The sequence below is a fragment of the Rattus norvegicus genome, chromosome 9 (assembly GCF_021556685.1).
Source record: "Rattus norvegicus strain SHRSP/BbbUtx chromosome 9, alternate assembly SHRSP_T2T, whole genome shotgun sequence".
In the NCBI taxonomy this organism is placed as follows: Eukaryota; Metazoa; Chordata; class Mammalia; order Rodentia; family Muridae; genus Rattus; species Rattus norvegicus.
Genome location: NC_141542.1, coordinates 83,157,697 through 83,179,155, shown reverse-complemented (window position 1 = coordinate 83,179,155; position 21,459 = coordinate 83,157,697). Strand labels below are relative to the sequence as shown.

The 21,459-nt window shown below is 37.9% G+C and overlaps 1 protein-coding gene across 56 annotated transcripts in view; it reads right to left on the bottom strand.

Annotated features, from left to right (window-relative positions):
• Positions 1–14,903: 14,903 nt before the first annotated feature.
• Map2 (microtubule-associated protein 2) overlaps positions 14,904–21,459 on the bottom strand; it is a 258,236-nt gene continuing 251,680 nt past the window's right edge. For 43 of the 56 annotated variants that reach the window (XM_087564816.1, XM_087564831.1, XM_087564821.1 and 40 more), the window contains 2 exons: positions 19,392–19,504; positions 16,954–18,898 (listed from right to left, as the gene is read on the bottom strand). In XM_087564816.1, coding sequence (XP_087420942.1) covers positions 18,683–18,898; positions 19,392–19,504 — 329 coding nt within the window. In that variant the 3' untranslated portion in view covers positions 16,954–18,682. 56 annotated transcript variants of the gene reach the window in all.

The following is a 21,459-nucleotide window of genomic DNA, read 5'->3' as shown; positions in this document are numbered from 1 at the left end:
TGTAAATGTACTACATTTTTCATTTCCGTCCTTCTGTTGAAGGGCATCTTGTTTTTTTCCAGTTTTTGGCTATTACAAATAAAGCTGCTATGAACATAGTGCAGCATATATCCTTGTTATATGTTGGAGCATCTTTGGGGTATATGCTCAGGAGTGGTATAGCTGGGTCCTCAAGTAGTACTATGTCCAATTTTCTAAGAACCTTCAGACTGATTTCCAGAGTGGTTGTACCAGCTTGCAATCCCACCAACAACGGAGGAGTGTTCCTCCTTCTCCACATCCTCACCCGCATCTACTGTCACCTGAGTTTTTGATTTTAGTCATTCTGACTGGTGTGAGGTGGAATCTCAGGGTTGTTTTGATTTGCATTTCTCTGATGACTAAGAATATTGGACATTTCATTAGGTGCTTCTCAGACATTTGGTATTCCTCAGTTGAGATTTCTTTGTTTAGGTCTGTACCCCAATTTTAATAGGATTATTTGATTCTCTGGAGTCTATCTTGAGTTCTTTGTATATATTAGATATTAACACTATTCGATGTAGAATTGGTAAAGACCTTTTCACAATCTGTTGGTTGCTGTTGTATCAGTGTATCTGGTTTTATGTAGAGGTCTTTGATCTACTTAGAATTGAGCTTGTTCAAGGAGATAAGAATGGGTCAATTTGCATTCTTCTACATGGGGACCTCCAGTGGAACAGCACCATTTGTTGAAAATGTCCCCCACCCCCCATTGGATAGTTTTAGCTCCTTTGTCAAAGATCAAGTGACCATAGGTGTGTGGGTTCATTTTTGGGTCTTCAATGCTATTCCATTGCTACCTGCCTATATCTGTACTAATATCATGCCATTTATTTTATTTTATTTTTTATCATGATTGTTCTATAATGCAATTGGAGGTTAGGGATGGTGATCCCCAGAAGTTCTTTTATTGTTGAGAATAGTTTTTGCTATCCTGGACTTTTTGCTTTTCCAAACGAATTTGCACATTGCTCTTTCTAATTCTATAAAGAATTGAATTGGAATTTTGATAGGGATTGCATTGAATCTGTAGATTGCTTTTGGCAAGATGGCCATTTTTAATATATTAATCCTGCCAACCTATGAGAGAGCTCTTTCCACTTTCTGAGATCCTCTTCAATTTCTTTCTTCAGAAAATTAAAGTTCTTGACATAGCGATCTTTTTCACTTGCTTGGTTACAGTCACACCAAGGTATTATATATTGTTTGTGGCCTGTGAAGGGTGTCGTTTCTCTAATTTCTTTCTCAACCTGTTTATCCTTTGAGTAGAGGGAGACTACTGATTTCTTTGGGTTAGTTTTATATCCAGCTCCTTTGCTGAAGTTATTTACCAGCTGTAGGAGTTCTCTGGTGGAACTTTGGGGTCAATTAATCGTACTATTATACCATTTGCCAATAGGGATTTTTGACTTCTTCTTTTCCAGTTTGTATCCCTTTGACTTCCCTTTGTTGTCTGATTGCTCTGGCTAGGACTTGCAGTCCTACACTGAAGAAGTAGGGAGAGAGTGGGCAGCCTGTCTAGTCCCTGATTTTGGTAGGATTTCTTCAAGTTTCTTTATGTTAGCTACTGCTTTGCTGTATAGTGTTTTTACTATATTTGGGTATGGGCCTTGAATTCCTGATCTTTCCAGGACGTTTATCATAAAGGGGTGTTGAATTTTGTCAAATGCTTTCTTAGCATCTAATAAAATTATCATGTATTTTTTCCCTTGAGTTTGTTTATATAGTGGATTATGTTGATGAATTTCTGTATATTATCCTTTAAGTAGAGGGAGACTACTGATTTCTACTATCCTTGCATCCCTGGGATGAAGCCTACTTGATCATGGTAAATGATTGTTTTGATGTGTTCTTGGATTTGGTTTGTGAGAATTTTATCGAGTATTTTCGCATCTATATTCATGAGGGAAATTGGTCTAAAGTTCTCTTTCTTTGGAGGGTCTTTGTGTGGTTTAGGTATAAGCATAATTGTGACTTCAAAGAACGAATTGAGTAGCGATCCTTCTGTTTCTATTTTGTGGAATAGTTTGGACAGTATTGATATTAGGTCTTCTTTGAAAATCTGATAGAATTCTGCACTAAACCCGTCTTGTCCTGAGATTTTTTGGTTGGGAGACTTTTAATGAGTGTTTCTATTTCTTTAGGGAATATAGGGACTGTTTAGATGGTTTATCTGATCTTGATTTAACTTTGGTACCTGGTATCTGTCTAGAAAATTGTCCATTTCCTCCAGATTTTTCAGTTTTGTTGAACATAGGCTTTTGTAGTAAGATCTGATGATTTTTTTTTGATTTCCTCAGTTTCTGTTGTTATGTCTCCCTTTACATTTCTGATTTTGTTAATTTGGACACTGTCTCTATGCCCTTTGGTTAGCCTGGCAAAAGGTTTATCTATCGTGTTTATTTTCTCAAAGAATCAGCTCCTGGTTTTGTTGATTTTTATATAGTTCTTTTTGTTTCTACTTGGTTGATTTCAGACCCGAGTTTGATTATCTCCTGTCATCTACTCCTTTTCAATTTGATTATTTCCTGCCATCCATTCTTCTTGGGAGTATTTGCTTCTTTTTGTTCTAGAGCTTTTAGGTATGCTGTCAAGCTGTTATTGTATGCTCTCTCCAATTTCTTTTTGGAGGCACTCAGAGCTATGAGTTTTCCTTTTAGCACTGCTTTCATCACATCCCATAAGTTTTGGTATGCTGTGCCTTCATTTTCATTAAATTCTAAAAAGTCTTTAATTTCTTTCTTATTTCTTCCTTGACCAAGTTGTCATTGAGTTCAGCTTCCATGTGTATGTGGGATTTCTGTTGTTTTTGTTCTTACTGAAGACCAGTCTTAGTCCATGGTGATCTGATAAAATAATACCATGCACTATTTTAATCTCCTTGTATCTATTGAGGCCTGTTTTGTGATCAATTAATTATATTGAGATGGTACTATGAGGTGCTGAGAAGAAGGTATATTCTTTTGTTTTAGGATGAAATGTTCTATAGATGTCTGTTAAATAAATTTGATTCATAACTTCTATTAATTTCACTGTGCCTCTGTTTAGTTTATGTTTCCATGATCTGTCCATTGATGAGAGTGTTATATTGAAGTTTCCCACTATTACTGTGATTGTATGAGGTACAATGCTTGCTTTGAGCTTTAGTAAAGTTTCTTTTATGAATGTGGGTGCCCTTGAATTTGGAGCATAGATGTTCAGAATTGAGAGCTCATCTTGGTAGATATTTCCTTTGATGAGTATGAAGTGTCCTTCCTTACATTTTTTCATATCTTTTGGTTGAAAGTCGATTTTATTTGATATTAGAATGGCTACTCCAGCTTGTTTCTTGGGATCATTTGCTTGTAATTTTTTCCCCAGGCTTTTACTCTGAAGTAGTGTCTGTCTTTGTCACTGAGGCGTGTTTCCTGTATGTAGCAAAATGCTGGATCCTCTTTCCATATCCAGTCTTCTAGTCTATGTCTTTTTATTGGGAAATTGAGTCCATTGGTGTTAAGAGATATTAAGGAATAGTGATTGTTTCCTGCTATATTTGTTATTAGAGGTGGAACTATGTTTGTGTGCCTTTGGGTTTGTTGCAAGATTACGTTCTTGCTTTTTCTAGGGTATAGTTTCCCTCCTTGTGTTGGAGTTTTCCATCTATTATCCCTTGTAGGGTTGGATTTGTGGAAAGATAATGTGTAAATTTGGGTTTGTCATGAAAAATCTTGATTTCTCCATCTATGGTAATTGGGAGTTTTGCTGGATATGGTAGCATTTCCTGGCATTATTGTTCTCTTAGGGTCTGTATGACATCTGTCCAGGATCTTCTAGCTTTCATAATCTCTGTTGAGAAGTGTGGTGTAATTCTGATAGGTCTGCATTTATATGTTACTTGACCTTTTTCCCTTACTGCTTTTAACATTCTTTCTTTGTTTTGTGTGTTTGATGTTTTGACTATTATGTGATGGGATGAATTTCTTTTCTGGTCCAATCTATTCAGAGTTCTGTAGGTTTCCTGTATGTTCATGGGTATCTCTTATTTTAGGTTAGGGAAATTTTGTTCTATAATTTTGTTGAAGGTATTTACTGGCCCTTTAATTGTGAATCTTCTCTCTCTTCTATATCTATTATCCCTAAGTTTGGTCTTGTCACTGGGTCCTGGATTTCCTGGATGTTTTGGGTTAGGAGCTTTTTCTGCATTTTGCAATTTTTTGACTACTGTGTCAATGTTTTCTATGATATTTTCTGCCCCTGAAATTTTCTTTTCAATCTCTTGTATTTTGTTGGCGATGCTTGCGTCTATGACTCCTGATCTCTTTCTTAGGTTTTCTATCACCAGGGTTGTTTCCTTTTATGATTTCTTTTTTTGTTTCTATTTCTATTTTTAGATCCTGGATGGTTTTATTCAATTCCTTTACCTGTTCGGTTACGTTTTTCTGTAATTCTTTAAGGGATTTTTGTGTTTCCTGTGTAAGGACTTCTACTTGTTTACCTGTGTTGTCTTGTATTTCTTTAAGGGAGTTATTTATGTCCTTAAAGTCCTCTATCTTCATATGAAATGTAATTTTAAATCCAAATCTTGCTTTTCCAGTATGTTGGGATATCCAATATTTGCTATGTTGGGAGAACTGTGTTCTGATGATGCCAAGTAGACTTGGTTTCTGTTGCTTAGGTTCTTGTGCTTACCTCTCGCCATCTGGTTATAGCTGATGTTAGTTGGTCTTGCTGTCTCTGACTGAAACTTATCCCTCCTGTGAACCTGTGAGCCTATGATCCTGTGAACCTATGATCTTTAGATTCTTTGTCTCTTTAGAAATAATTTTTTTTTAAAGAATAAAAACTTGAAATGTGAACTCGAGATTTTTGTTTCCATGAGGAAACTGATATTGGAACACAGCCACACTCGTTCATTTATGTGTTGTCTGTTGCTTTATATCATGATAGGTCAAGTGAGTGAACAGAGAAGCTGTGTTTGCAGGAACACACAACATCTACAGTACAGTATAGCTGTAGAAGATACTGTAGCTACAGCATATGCTATTTGGCTTATAAAAGAACAATAGAGAACATCACAGGCATAGACCTGTGACTGAATCTGTGTCATATAAAGTTTCAGGGTGGGAATCAGTCAATGAGTTGCCTCTATGACTGAGTTGACCTGTAGGCATGTCTCTGGGGTATTTTCTTAATTTGTAAGGTATGTAAGAGAGCCCAATCTTCTTTGGGCTGTGCTGTCACTGAACAGATAGTCCTGGGTTGTATAACTAAGCAAGCTGAGCAAGCCATGGGGAAAAAACCAGTAAACAGAGTTCCTCAGTGGTCTCTGCTTCAGTTTCTGCCTTGAGTTCTTGCCTGTTTTTCTTTATGCTGCACTGTACCCAGTAGGACAAAGGAACCCTCCCCTCTCCTAGCTGCTCTTTGAAATGATATTTATTGCAGCTACAGTAAAGTACTACGACATATTGCTTGCCTCAAATTTTTTTACCCCTTGAAAATTTTATGAGAAAATACTCTCTCATCAATGATTACAAGGCCTATTTAAATTGAAAATGTAAAAGGTTGATAAAACAAATGTAAAACTCAATTCAAAAAATCCCATGTGGGGCAGTATCTTCTGATTGTGGTGAAAAAAAAACCTAGTACCTAGTTTTCAGAAATAATATGACTGTAGGTATAAAAAAATTCTCATAAATATGAATATCTTTCTTTGACTTATCAACTTTTAGGAATTTTTGTTAAGTACTATTTTTAAGAGAAGGTCTCATTTTTGAAGCCCATGTTCTCTTGGAATTCACTATTTAACCCATACTGCCTTGAACCTGGTACAATCTTCATTTCAAGTGCCCTAGTGCTAGGATTACAGGTGTGTGCTACTATTCCCAGCTCTGTTAATACTAGTAACCTATAACTCCCAAGTGAGAGTAAATTATCCATCTCCAGCTGGATGTTTTCTGCTTTGCACAGTGTCTGGTTATGAATATGCTGCTTGAATAGTGTGCTATTGCCTTAGCACCTGAGAACTGTCATAGGTAAGAATAATAAATTCTACACAAGAGCTAAGAGCTTGGAAACTTACCCCTCCACTTTCATATGAGTTGACAGAAATATTTCACTAACCAAGAAATTAAAAATTAACTTAATTTTAGAATGTGTATTTTGTAAAATATAGGCTATATGTAGTATGTGGATGGACATGCATATGTAAAATAGGACTCAAAATAGAAAGTAATTTTAAGTCAATTAAATACAGATGGTTCCATGACTGAATAACTTACTGAACTCTATCTGGAGAAGAAATATCAATAAATTATGTAACCAAAATTAATAGACTGCAGTGTTCCTGACTGCCTCTGAAGCAGAACACTTGAAACCTTCAACTTCCCATCCATTACCCTTCAATAATAATTACAATAAATTCAATAATTTTCTTTTGAGAATTACAAGTTGTTCTGAAAGTCTAATTGACTAGAATACAGGATATAAGCAAGATTTTTTATGATCATTTTTCTTTCTTTTTTTTTTTTTTGATTCTTTTTTTCGGAGCTGGGGACCGAACCCAGGGCCTTGCGCTTCCTAGGTAAGCGCTCTACCACTGAGCTAAATCCCCAGCCCCGATCATTTTTCTGACTGGAGAGCTAAGTCTAACTGGACATGCAGAGAAGCAGATTTGACATTTTTTCTGTAAAGCCCTCAAATTTCATTAAGGTGACAGTGCTTTATTACTTATCAAGGCCTGTTCAGAAACTTTTTATTTGCATTTATTATTATATAAGCAAACAAATCTACTTGCATTCTCTTAGAAGCTAGTGTCTGAGCTAACAGCCATGTATTAGCCAGTAATGGATGGACTGATGATCCAATAAGGGAAGAAAGTGGGGTTCATTCATAGCAATTGTCAGGACAGGGTGAAACGTAAAAACATAGAGAAGTTCTTGTGCTTTTTACCACTAGCAATGCTGACAAATATTGTGTCCCCTGGATGAGAGGCTTTGCAGTAGGAGAATATTTGCATCAAGATTTCCAGGTTATCTAGCTATGGGGAACTGCCCTTTCAGAGGTGCAGAAAACATGGTTGCAAAGAACTCTAGTGTATAATATTGAGGTCTAAAAGTCAACCCACAAACCACACGATCACTCATCTCAGTCGGATAGGGATGTTTTATTGAATGTACACCCCAATACTGACGAATTAGGACCTTAGCTCAGAATTTGGGGGCTGAACCACAGCAATGGAAATTCAGCCCCGAATATTTCTCAAGGCCAGCTTATAAAGGACAAAGCCCAACAAAAGTCAAAGTGAACTCATATGCAGGTACAGGAAGTACTGCCCAGGGGTCATCTCTGATTCAAGGTATTTTAGACATTACACTTCATATTGACATTTAATTTGAAGGGTCCTAAGTAAATTTTTGTGGAATTTCTTAAGATTAACAAACCTCAGAACATATAGAACCTAACAGAATATGTGATCAGCACGACCTTGTTCTGAGCCAGGTTATCTTTCTGTGTCAATGACTTGCAGGCATGTTACAGTAACAATAGGAAATATCTGGCAGGCATGGAACAAAATGGCTACAGTTGTGATGGAGATGGTCAGACCTCAACATATAATTTACTCCAGGTTACATATCATCATCTTTAGCAGTGGTTCTCAACCTTCCTAATGCTCTGACCCTTTAACACAGTTTTTCATGTTGTGATGACCCCTGACCATAAAATTATTTCATCGCTACATCATAACTATAATTGTGCTACTGTTATTAATAATCGAGTAAATATCTGATATTCGGGATATCTGATATGTGACCTTTTTAGATATGACTCTCATCTCATCCATTTACCTGAGGACAGAAAAGTGACATTTACATTTACACTTAGGTGTTTTATTATAACATATACATTATCAGTTTCTGTAGTCAGAAGAATATACTATACTACTTTAAGTTTTGTTTTGTTTGCTTTTTCCTTGAAGCAGGGGATAAAATCTATTGGCTATTGTTTTTCCTGTACTTGAGAATTCTAGTCTGATTTAACCAGGTTGTCTATAAGATTATGGGCCTGGTTCTTTTGAACTTCATTTTCTCTGAATGAGGAGAAATTTGTAGGGAAAGATAAGGGTCCTAGGTCAGGTTTACAAACTAAATACCTGCAGCATAACGCCTACAATATATGAAAGTAAAACTGTCAGCCAATAATTATGTCAGCTTACAGGTAATTGTGCTAGGCTCCTCCCAGGTATCTAGAAATGGCTTAGATCATCACCTGACCCTGCCCGCTGTGGCCTGACAGCATTAAAAAGGACTGTTTCTTACTCAGTTCTCTTCTATCTCTCTTCCTCTTCCCCCTATCTCCCACTCTCTTTCCCTTTCTTTCCCTGTTCTCATGTGTTTCCTACTGGCCCTTCTCTCTCCCTTTCTGTCCTTTCTCTCAGCTTCTCTGATCTCATGTCTCTGCTCCCTTCTGTCTGCATGCCTCTATTCTTTCTCCAGGTCCTCATTTCCCCCTTTCTCCAAGGGTCTGTTGCATGGTGTGATTTCTCAGCAGGACACCTTGGCGTATGCCCTGCCCTGCCCTGCCCTGCCCTGTACTATATTTTATAACATTTGGTGCTGTAAATCAGATGGACTTTTTGGGTGCTTGTGCTCTCTTCTGCGATGCGTTGAAGTCTCACATGCCAGGACCCTATCCCCAGTCTGCAAGTCTCACTTTTCTGCAATCTGATAGCTGGATTTCTGCATCCAATACCAACAGATTGCTGCGTTCTCCACCTGTGGCCATACTTTTCCCTTGTGAGAAGCTTAACTCTTCTCTGGCATAGTTCCTCTCCTCATAAATTCTAGTTCTCACTGAACTGTGCTTATTCAAGCACCTTGCCCTGGTTTCTGCCCAGCCTTGTGACAACCTGTCTGGCCAGCTTGTAGTGACTAATTCTAGTCCTACCTGTGTCTTGGATGCCTTGGACTCCTCTCCTAACCCATGGGAACTGCATACACTTATTGCCAGAGATCCAGTAAATGGAGATTATCCACTTGCTATTTCTATTTTCTCCGAGCCTTGTTTCTTCCTGACTGGCCTCCTTCCCCACACCTTGTTTATAAGTTACAACAGGTCAGGGGAGAGTAGGACACACCTGCTTGTGTGGATCATTTATTTATGATTTTGATTCCAAATTCTAGCAAGAGTCCTATTCCATGGTTCTAGATCTTAGCCTGCCCACATGGATTCACATGCCCCCTTCCCTATTTCCCCACTTGGCTTTCTGAAGCTGGCCTGCAGGCACTTGTTCTCCTTTAATGGACTCATATTTCAATTACAAATTGACATACCTGATATCCAGATTGTCACCACTACAGACAAAGAACTCTCAACTATCTTATATGTAAACTTACTCTGCTCTACACTTAAAATTCTACTTCCCACCTCTTAAAAATATTCCTTTGCATTCTGCTCTCAGCAAATTATATATTAAGTTTGTGCTCTAAATTCTTATATAAGGATTTATAAATTGCTCATTGGGTATGGCTTAAAATATATATAATCTGCAACAATATTTGGCTTTATTCAACTCTTCTTAATTACTTATGTATGTAATTACACACATACATATATATGTTTATATGTAACTTAAATTCAACTCTTGTTTATTGTATATGTGCAATTTGGATGCAACTCTCATTTAAAAAGTATGTAAAAATAGATCTACTAGAAAAAAATCTATTAAATATTAGCAACCATGTTGATCACATAGGTGACAACCTGCCATGTGACTTCATTATCTTAAGATGATCATGGGTTAGGAAACAGCAATTATAAAACTCCTTGATCTTAATTAACTTTGCTTATTATTATTGTGTTTCCTTTTAGACTAAGAAGGGAACAAGTCTCATATTTTAAGTTGGTATGATTTTTGTATGATAATGATAGAAACTTAAAGTTATATGTTTATAACATACTGTGTATGTAATTCAATTCTGGCTTAAGATATTCTTCATATGATAACAAAATTTCAAGATTATAAAGGTCTATTCAAATTTACAAATGATAATTTAAAATGTCTGTTTAACTACCTATGTCTTTGCTAGTACATGGTCACTGTGTGTTCCTTTTTGACTTGTCTTGAATGTGTGACTAAATGTTGCCAGGCACCTAGCTTCAATTCACCTATTGGTTTTCTGGCCACTATTGGATCTAATACAATATGACTTTAATATTGTTTAAGTATGAATAATTTTGAAGTTGTTTCATGCTGTTCTACCACTATTTTATACTGTTTTACTTTATTTCTAGCTCTGAAAATGAGTTATTGCTCACTCTTTTCAGATCCAGGCAGGTTTTTAAAGTTCAGGGTCAAAAACAGGATTATCGACTTATAAATTATTAGATATGGTTCAAAGTCATAACTCAGAGTCAGTAATTGAAAGTTTGTGCTTAGATAATCTTAAATCTTGTGATATGATTTCATTCTGGCATATAAACATATGGCTAGGGGTTGGGGATTTGGCTCAGAGGTAGAGTGCTTGCCTAGCAACCGCAAGGCCCTGGGTTCGGTGCCCAGCTCCAAAAAAAAAAGAAAAGAAAAAAAATATGGCTAGTTGCTAAGGACTAAGAAGGTAGAGCCATAGTTTCACCACCATCTTGGTTAAGGGCAGCCACATGACTGGCAGCCATATGGAAAGTCATGGCTTCACCACCATCTTCTCTAAGGGCAGCAATATGTGACATGAACAGACCTGGGAAGGAGGTCTCCAAAGATACTTTTACACTGAGATATTTTTGTTTGAATTCTGTTCTATCTTGATAAATTGTCTACACCATTGCTCTTAAGAAGGTGCTTTATTTTGGTATTACTAAAAACACAATTGAGAGATTTTAAATTTATTTTTTTAAAAATTTGGAGGTTTACAACATTAAAAAGATTAAAAATTCCTGCCTTAAAACTATGTTTAGACTTGATTTGCTAATGTTATTAAGCTATATATAGCTTTATATATTTATAAGCTAAATCATATGGGTAATGTTTACATTAATGCTCTACAATGATCCACCATCAACAGTTTAAAAAGTTTTCAGTCCTCAGCTCTCCTATATGTTTTTCCACTGGCGTTATGAGCTGTCTGTCCTTCTGTCCTGTGGTATTCACAACAAACTTTCCTTCTGCAGTGTGCACTTGGGCGGTTCTTGGAAGAGTGAGGAGACAGCCTGTCAGCCTCTGCTCATTAACCTAAGGACCATGTGACCAGTGAGGTGGCCATCTTGTGATTTGGTCTGCATTATTTGTTGGAAAAATGCCACAAGAAGATCACACTGGGATTTAGAAGTTTCTGGCTAATACTTAGCCAGGTAGCCTTTTGTGGCCAGATTGGTCTACAAAGAGAAACAGCATTTTGGAAAAGTGAAATACCTTTGTAACCTAACATGCAATTGGTTCAATAAAGACTTCAAATTTCAAAAAAAAAGTTTTCAGTCTCTTTTTGGACTACATTTTTGGATTGAAAAGTTTTATTCTGATACTAGAAGATTTCAACTCAAAATCATAATATTTGAGGCTCAAACCTAACAAATTCTAGTCTCCAAAGCTACTGTAACAATTCTATTCTCATAAAAGCTACCGTAATTAATAAACGCAAGTTGACAGTAACCTTATAAATGATCAAATGCTTTAATATTTTCAGAATTATATTTGAAGTCATATGAATAATTGATGCAATTAATTACAAGATTAAGCTTTATTAGCCGCCTGTTTTATTTTTGCAAGGAACAGTTTAGAAACAGATAAGGTTGTTCAACTCAGATATATTTAATAAGTACTAGCCATCAAATCTGTCAGAGATTGCTGAATATGGCATTAAATATTTAAATTTACTAGGACAGAGACTCCCAAATCCAAACAGTGATATCTCCAAGAAAATATGGGCACAGTGACAAAGGACTCTACCTAGATTGTGGTATGTCAACCACTGTAAAAGTCTGCCTTAATACCTTGCCCACTACCAGGGTCTGGCCTGAACTGTGGACAGAAGACACCTGAAGAGTTAATCATCTCATGATGTCTAAGACAAAACAAGGTCATCTTTCCATGCTTCTCTTCCACAGAAAAGCAGCTTCTCATCATCTGGTTCTGATGACCAGACTGCCTCTGCTCATGTTACCATGGAGACCACAAGAGCCTGGGAGAATTGTCTAGGCGGTAGAATATAGAATGACTTGTCATTTTAATTAATATATGGCATTTAGACAATAATTTATCCTTCTCAGATCTCTGATCATATTGACAGCTAAGCTAACTATAGCTTGACAGCTAGAGAACAACAGGCAACTAACTCCTTATCCGAGGCATTTACCGTTGACGAGTTTATTTGTCAATTCATTAGTTAGTTAAAACTATTAGAAAAGCAAACGGGCTTGCTTTGCTTACAGACATCACACTAAAAGATAAGAAACTCTCTGCTCCCAGTGATCAACCACCTGTGTCTCATCCATGGTAAATAATTAGATAGGAAAAAATCGTAAAGGTTATGTAAGGTCTGAGGATATAGACGCTTAAATTATGAGGATCTAAGAAAATGTTTTAGGGTCTAAGGAGGTGTTTTAAGGTTGGTAAATGAAAGGGAAAGCCTAAAGGGTAATGACATAACTAAACAGGAGATCCAAATAGTTGCATGGATTTTAGAATGTGAATTGTGGGCAATACTAACAGGGCTGAGATTTTTGTTAACAGGTTATGGGATCTGGAGTTTCTGGTGCCTGTCATAGAAGGGTTTCCTAATTGACATGAAAGGCAACACAGAAGAAGGAGGCCTAGAAGTTGAAGAGGAAATTTTCTTGGTGATGTTTTTGAATAACTAGATCCAAAGCTGGGAAGAAGGGAGCTTCTTGACCAACTTTTTGGGTGTCTGGTTCCAGCCATACCTGAGACAGTACTATTGAAGGGGTCCATTCATTTCAATTTTGTCTTCACTCAGAAGCTAGGCCATAGATCACTCGCTCCAGGAGCAGACCATAGAACTAGGCCATAAGTCATCTGCTCCAGCAGTAGACCACAAAAGTCCAAGCACAAGACAATAAAAATCTCCCACCCAAGGAACAGCCTAAAGATAGCCACATGAATGGGAGATACCTGATCTCAGGATAGGCCGTTTGTGCTGGGCAGCCCATTCTGTGGTTAATCATTTATGATGCAGTCCACCTTGGGCATCTCAACACCCACCAGTGAAGTTCCAGATTACTTAACCCTAACACAGTAGCCAATTGAATTGTTTTAATGTCAGGGCTTTGGCTCTTACCAATCACATTAGTGATTTCCTCCAGTTCCCTATAAGAAGGCCTGTGCACCTTGTCTGGAGTCATAGCCATTTCAATGTGGTGGTGAAGCCAGCATGCTGGTTGTTTCTGCGGAGTAAGCACTCTTTGTTCTTGTATACTATGAGTATAGGGACTTCCTTCAACGGTTCTTGAACCCTAACACTGTTTGGTTGATTTTCCTCCCATCATAACCAGAGGCCTTTCTAGGACATTGACCCTAAGCCATGGCAAATATAGCAGAACTAGCCAGATCTATGGTAATGGAGCTATTGACCCCTACCAAGGAGGGTAAGGAGAGCCTTCTCTGGGATTCCAGAGGAATTACTCTCTCAACCAGTTACAAGTGATCTTAGAAGATGCTAGTATATATTAAAAATAAGGTAAAAGGCTAAAGAGTCTTCACGATGTCTTTTCTATGAGGTCAGCATCCATCCTGGGGCATACTTTGAGATGACTTGGTTGTATGTGCAGTCACCTATGCTTCTGAACAGAACTCCTGTGCTTATTAAGAAAGGTCAATAAACTTACTGGTCCCACTAGGTTGGACTTTGGTGAATTCATACTATGGCCTGTCATTGGAGCACACTGGGGTAACTAGATATTTTCCTGTGTTCCCCAGCACACAGCAGGCAGGTGACTTGTCTAGGTACTTAACTGAACCAAGAAATTGAACCTGCACTTAAGCCATTTTAAGTTTCTAGTACTGGGAACAGACAGCATCCTGCTAATGATGTCAGCTGACACTGGGGTTCAGTGGGCATCCACCATCAGTTCTAGGTTCTTATGTCTTGGAACAAGAAACTGAAGACAGTGACAAGCACAATGGGAATTTATTATGGATGAGCTTCCAAAGGAGGAGACAGAGGAGATGGGAGCCAGCCGAGCAGGCCTGCAATGCACCACGCTGGGCTATAAACTACCCGAGCACAGGATTTTTGGCACATTTGCATAACACGGGCTTTTCTGTTCATGACTGTCTTGTTCTGTGTAGTTCTATGTGTAAGTTCATATACTGAGTGTCTTAAGTCTCCATCCAGGGCTACACAGAATTTTCACATTCTGACGAGTCATACTTTACTCAGGAACACCCTGGAGTGCCATTGAGAGGGGACAATGGATGAGTTGAGTTTTGAGGTGGGAAATTTAGTTTTTTTAAATTTATTTTTGTCAACCTATTTTTCAAGCTAATTTTGTAAGACTTTGTACAAGACTTGGGTCTCACTCACACTATTCTTTTAGAATAGAAAACTGCATTTCCACTGGAGATGTAGCTCAGTGATAGACTATTTCTCTGATATGTGCACTGTCCTGGCATTGATGCCTAGCACCAAAAACAAACAAACAAAACCCCAAAACATTTTTTTATCAAGTAGATTGTGTGATATAGAATTGCCTTCTAGAGGGACCAAACACATGATAGGAAACTGATACATAATTGTGGCCTTTTAACCTCAGTTTTTCTTTGATTGGATCAAATGATTTGTGTGCACATATACTTAACACACACACACACACACACACACACACACACACACACACACACACACTTATATTTCCCTCCAGAGATGAAGAAACGATGTTTTTAAAAAAGTCTGAAATTTGTAGTTAGATGACAAGCAATTTTATTTTGCAAAACAATCACTATACAGCAACAAATACATTTGCAAATTGATTGAAAAACATGAACTAACTACAATCAGCCATTGAAGAAATTCCTTTCTATGGTAACAGGCTCTAGAATTATCAGAAGAAAGAACCCCCCCCAAAGATGGTGTGTTGGAACCTTGGGATCCCAGCATACAGAGTATACTTTTTGTTGAATTTTTTTGCTAAAGTTGAAGTGGACTTTCATGATTGGCATTTTTTTAGGGGTTTTGAAAAAAACCTTTTTCCTACATAGGGACTTGGCCTCAATCTACATGTCCAGGCTAAAACTTCTAGGTGTAAAAACACAACAACAGTATTAATTTTAGCACACCAGTCTTGAAGAAATGCCTGAAATTTGCCTTTCCAAATGATAAATCTACTTTTGCCTTGCTACTTCTACTATAAATCATTTCTTTTTTTCCCCCCTGTGGCATGAAAAATGAGAAGAAAACTATAAATGCAGCTAAGTCAGAATCATTCACATTTATATTATTTCTTTACTACTACTGATATAATGCTACATTTTGGTGCTGATCTCTCTTCTATCCCACATCTGTGTGTGTGCGTGCGTGCGTGTGTGTGCGTGTGTGTGTGGAGAAGGCCAGCTGTAGTCTATTCTTCCATTTACTGGACCTTCTTCTTTAGTTACCTTCAGCCAAACTGAGCTGGAATTGCACAGGTGTCTTCCCTATGGGTGGGATTTCAGCCCGTCATCCTGCTGGAACGCAGCAGGCAGATCCAGAGAGAGTCAGTTCCTAAGTGAACACGGCCTTTGAAACTCATCATAAACTCGGATCCTTCCCGCATTGTTGCAAGGTACCCAATTGTCAGTTGCAGGAGACCCAGAGTGTGTGAGTTCACTGAAAAAGTTGGCCTTCGAACTCTTCAGAGCTCTGGATACTTACGTATTCTTGAACAGGTTCTCAAAGGCTGAAGCCAAAGAGAAACTGGCATTAGTGGATCTAGAAATGTAGCTGTGCGCCTTTCATTTCTAGATCAGCGTATGTGTATCCCCACAAAAGTGGTGTCCAAAAAGCTTAATTTGAGTCATTATCTTAAGTAGGTAAGGTGGGATCCATCCCACATTCCCATAAGGAAGTGAATTTTAGCCTGTGCATTTCTCTGTCTCTGTCTGGTACAAAAAATTCAGGTCCTTCTTGTGTTGACTTTACATTCATGTGTGAATCACATTTTCACATAGAACAAGGACTTGTATCCATTATAATTGTATTAACATTAGAAAAATGATATTTTAGTGCTAGATCTATTAACTTGGGGCTTACATAATTTTATTTTGAATACACATCGTAAGAAAATGAACTTGAACACTTAAAAAACCTTTGCTTAGCCTTAATTTTTATAATAAACTGGGTTGAAATTACTTCCTACATAGTTTAAAACCACACGGATCATCTATTAACTCTCTTTTTCCTAGATAACTTTAATCCTTGTCTACCAAAACTGTAGGACTGGCCTTCTCCACACACAGACGTTCCTTCTTCCATTTCTTGTGCATTCAAGAGTAGGTAAGGAATGGATTGTCCAGAGTGAAAGCAACCATTACATGGTAGTTTTAAAGTTATATATTAAAAAAACAATTTACAAAGACGTGTGTGTCTCTCTCTCTCTCTCTCTCTCTCTGTCTCTCTCTCTCTCTGTGTGTGTGTCTCTCTCTCTCTCTCTCTCTCTCTCTGTGTGTGTGTGTGTGTCTCTCTCTCTCTCTCTCTGTGTGTGTGTGTGTGTGTGTCTCTCTCTCTCTCTCTCTCTGTGTGTGTGTGTGTGTGTGTGTGTGTGTGTGTCTGTGTCTGTGTCTGTGTGTGTACCTACTAGCTGTGAAGAATGTCTTCGTTTGATGCTAAGCTTTCCATGTGGCTGTCACATTGGCCATAATACTCAATGGATCACTAAACTGCCACCTGTTTCCTCTCTGCCTTCGCATCCACTTGCCTTCTGTCTCAGACACACCTGTACGTCTCTGTCTTGTTCATGTTCACCGTCTCCTTTATAGACAGGGCTTGGCTTGTTTCAGAGACATAAAACACCTAGCCAACTTTTTACATTTAACCCTTCAGATTCAGTCTACCAATCCTGAGCAAGAAAAAGAACAAATTAAATGTTAAGGGAAAAGTCCACTTGGTTTGATAATGCTTTGTCTTCTTTTGGGCCATTGACTCTTGCTTATTCACTTAGTATGATTTGTAAATGAAATTAATGAATTGTGATGTTGAGACTGTATATAAAATAAAAAAAATCATACCATGTTCATGTAGAATCCTGGAGAGATGGATTTAGATATCTGTGTCTCAAAGAATATATATATATATATATATATATATATTCTTAATATGTTGTATTTCTCATTTTTGAAGAGGTCTTTGGGAGAAGGAAGCCAAATATCTTCTATCAGAGAATTATTTAATGAACAGATACTATTTGGAGAACAAGAAAAGATATCCAAAACTATTTTTCCTACTTTCAACTTTAGCAAATGGAAAAAGGAAAAGAGAAAGAGAAGAAATGAATAGTAAGGGATTGGTTTCATGAATAATTAGAGGGATAAAACCCAAACTATTCAGTAATTAAACATGAGATAAATCCATAGACCAACAATCTGTAAACCCCTTTATGCATAACTGGACCCACTCCACAAACTCCATGTTGGTGGAAGCAAAGAAAAATAAAATGTTCTAGCATCACAGGAAGGACTTGATTCTGGCACTAAAACAGGGTTACAGCTTTGAGTTGTTACAGAAAGCAACTTCATGCTCAAAGTCTTTGTCTTTGTAAAATGTATTTTTAAATAGGGAGAGAACCCTGCTAACATCTACTTTCACATACCTAAAATTGCAACACCAAAGGGTGCAGGAGACACAGATACTGTGAATAAAGAAGTATCATATTCAAGTATATGAGGAAGTATCACAAATGGCCACAGAGAAATATATATATATATTTATATCTATAATACTGTATCAAACAGATGGAATGGGGGCATGAAACTGACTGTGTGGACACAAATCTAGCCAATCAACTGACATTCTAATCAGACTCGAGCCCATCCTAACGAAAGTGCATCAATCCTAAGAGACGCACTTCCACACCACTTCTTCAAACACCGCTCACATGCTTTAATCTAGCTTTTAGTTAAATAATTTATTGGAACGGCATACTCTGATATAATCATCCAGGTCCCAAACATCAATAACTTAGTTGCATCTTTCTTCCCATTTATACAAAATAACACTTTAAAAAATGTGTCTCTTACATGCTCTTTCCTTCCTGCACTCAGACTCCTTGATTTCCTTGAACCTGTAGTAAGCGACAATGGATAGTTTTTAATCTTTCCAACCATAAACAGAATAGGGAAATGAGCAGCTTGGATTTTTAACAAGGCCTTTCAGAATGTATTGGATAGCCTTCAGGCACATGAAAGGTAAAAATGCAATTTTAAAAATAATAATAATAATAATACTCCATGCAAAACAGAGCAGAGCGAAAATAATTGTCCAATTGTATCCATGTAAAGCCATGTGTTCTTGTTGCGGATGGAATTCAGGTCATTTTCTGCATATACTATTCTTTTTTTTATATAAAATTGTAACAATTACTACAGTTGGGGGATGAGATTATTTATCTATGGTTTGTAAAGAATGAATATGACACCTGCTCAGAGCCCACTCCTGCCAAGAGCTCATGCCTAAATGGTACTTCAGTGCTAGATGAGAAGGATTCACAAGCCCTGCTTAGCGAGCGCCGCAGTGACGTCCTCAGCCAAAGTGGCCAGCTGAGGGGATTCGAGCAGGTTGATGCTTCCAGAAGAGGAGACATTGCTGAGTCGCCGGGGAGACGCCACGCTTGACCTGCTTGGCGACTGTGTGATGATCTCAGCCCCGTGGTCGACGCGGGCCTTTGCATGCTCTCGGAAGTTCAGCTTTTGGCTGTCAATCTGTTTAGGAGAAACATTGGTCCTCATTAGCCCAAGCATCTTCACCAGTCGCCAGCTCTAGCCTACAGCTGATAAGGACATGGTGTGTGAATCAACGTAGCACCCCTCCTTCCCGTTTGAGAGTTCTTTAACCAGAGACCCGTTTTGATCAAGCCATTTCAGAATGTAGTTAGGGACTGTGCTGGGTTACTAAAGTAGTAGTTTCAGGCTCTCCTAGTTAGCAACATATCTCTACACAAACGTGTGTGTGTGTGTGTGTGTGTGTGTGTGTGTGTGTGTGTGTGGTGTGTGTGTGTAACAACTAATTAAAAACATGGCCATGGATCTGAAAGAGAAAGAAGATTTTAGAGAGAGGAAAAGGAAGGAGGAAATGATGCAATAATGTATTATATTATGTAAATTATAACCTCAAAAACAAAAAATAACTTTAAAAGAATAGTTCATATGAAATATGCTTGCACAATCACAGGACTGGTTTATGGCCTCATCTCACCTTCACGTTACCACCTCCAGGTACATGGTGAGCATTGTCAAGTGAGCCAACTTTAGCTTGGGCCTTCTCCTTGAAATCCAGCTTTACACTCTCAATCTTCACGCGTCCACCACCTTCAGGAGGAGAAAGCCTTTTTTAAATGCCTTGCTGAAGTGGAATCTTATATATATATAAAAACTACGTTCACACAAGGATACGCCATATAGAATGGCAGAGAAGGAATATTCTCCTGTCCTCAGGAGACATGGGAGGAATCTGTTAGAATTTTCAGTCTACTTCATTTTGCCTTATGATCCAGGACAATGGCATCTTTCCTATACTGTTATAAATGTTACTTCATGTATTATACATTACTTTTTTTTTCAAATCTGTGTCTATCTTAGAAACCAGAGTGGTTTCCTTGTTATGATACAACCTCTAAAAATAACACAGTAATGAGAATATCCTATTGCATTCTTTCTTAACCTTTGGGCTTTTAACCTTTTACTTTTTACTAGAACAAATTAAGTGGAAATGAAACTGTTCTTAACCCATCTTCATGGGAACAAATCACTTATCTAAAAAAGTTTTAAGCTGTGATGGTGCATGTCCTAGAGAGCTTTAGCTGCCAACTTGACACACCCAGAGTCACCTGAGAGAATCCTAATTTACAGCTTGTCCAGATCAGACCGGTCTGTTAGAAACTGTCTTGTTCACTGATTGATGTGGGAGGGCCCTGCCTACTGTGGGTGGCACCACCCCTGAGCATGGGGGCTTGGACTGTGAGAAGGCTACATGAGTATGAGTCAGGAGGCCAGATAGAGAACAACCCAGGAAGCAGCACTGTCTGTGTCAGTTTCTCTTTAGGTCCCTGCCTTTCTTTCCCCCATGACAGACTGTGACCTAAAAGTGCAAGCTGACATGATCCTGTGGTCCCCCTAAGTTGTTTTTAGCTCTTGTGTTCATCCAGCAAAACAGCAAAGTGGGGCAGTGTGTAACAGACGATATTCAGTTGCCTCTCTGTATCTGCAGATTCTATTGTATGGGGTTGAAAATTTGCGGAAACAAATTGCATCTATATTGAATATCTGCAGGACATTTTTCTTATCGTTATCAAGATTTACAGGGCATTTAGATAGTGTTTGAGGCTATAAATAATAATGAGGTGATTTAAACTATATAGAAGGGAGAATATGCAGCACTTTATGTAAGAGACCTAAGGATCTAAGTATCTACACGGAATCTTGGAACCAATCCTCCATAAAGAATGAGCAAGAATACTTCTTTCACTTGTAAATTTTCAACATCAACAACTTTGCAGATGAAATGAGATGAGTGCTTTATTACTAGTTTTACAGCCTACCCTTTAATATGGAAATGCTAGGCTATGGCTTTGAACAGGTTCCTGTACAGATGCTAACCTGATCCTACCACTGTGCAGATAACACTGAGACAGGATTTTGATTGTACCATTTCCTATAATGCAATTATAATACCATTTCCTATAATGCAATTATAATACCATTTCCTATAATGCAAACAATCTCAGGTGTGAAAATTGGCTGATGGTTCTGAAGCCATAAATCCCTTTAAAAGAATTCTTTTCTCCATGCCTGCGTACCTCTCTCTGACTTCCAAACACAAGTTTCTTCTACATCATTAAGTAGTAGTAGTACTGGTAGTAGTAGTAGTAGTAATAGTAGTAGTAGTAGTAGTAGTAGTAGTAGTAGTAGTAGTAGTAGTAGTAGTAACTAGTATTTATCCATTGTCTTTCAGCCTGCTTGTAACCATGGCTGAGTGCTGATATCTTTCACTTAAAAAGACAGAGTAGGATCTTTTAAATATATCTGCACCTAAGAGATTTGTTTCACTTTTGTAGGGAGCTTGATTTCAACCGCACGCATTCATCTGGAAGACTTGCATCTTGATCTTTTAATCTTACATTTCCATGGGATTTTGCTTTTTTTTTTTTTTTTTTTTTGGTTCTTTTTTTCGGAGCTGGGGACTGAACCCAGGGCCTTGCGCTTCCTAGGTAAGCGCTCTACCACTGAGCTAAATCCCCAGCCCCGGGATTTTGCTTTTAAAAAAA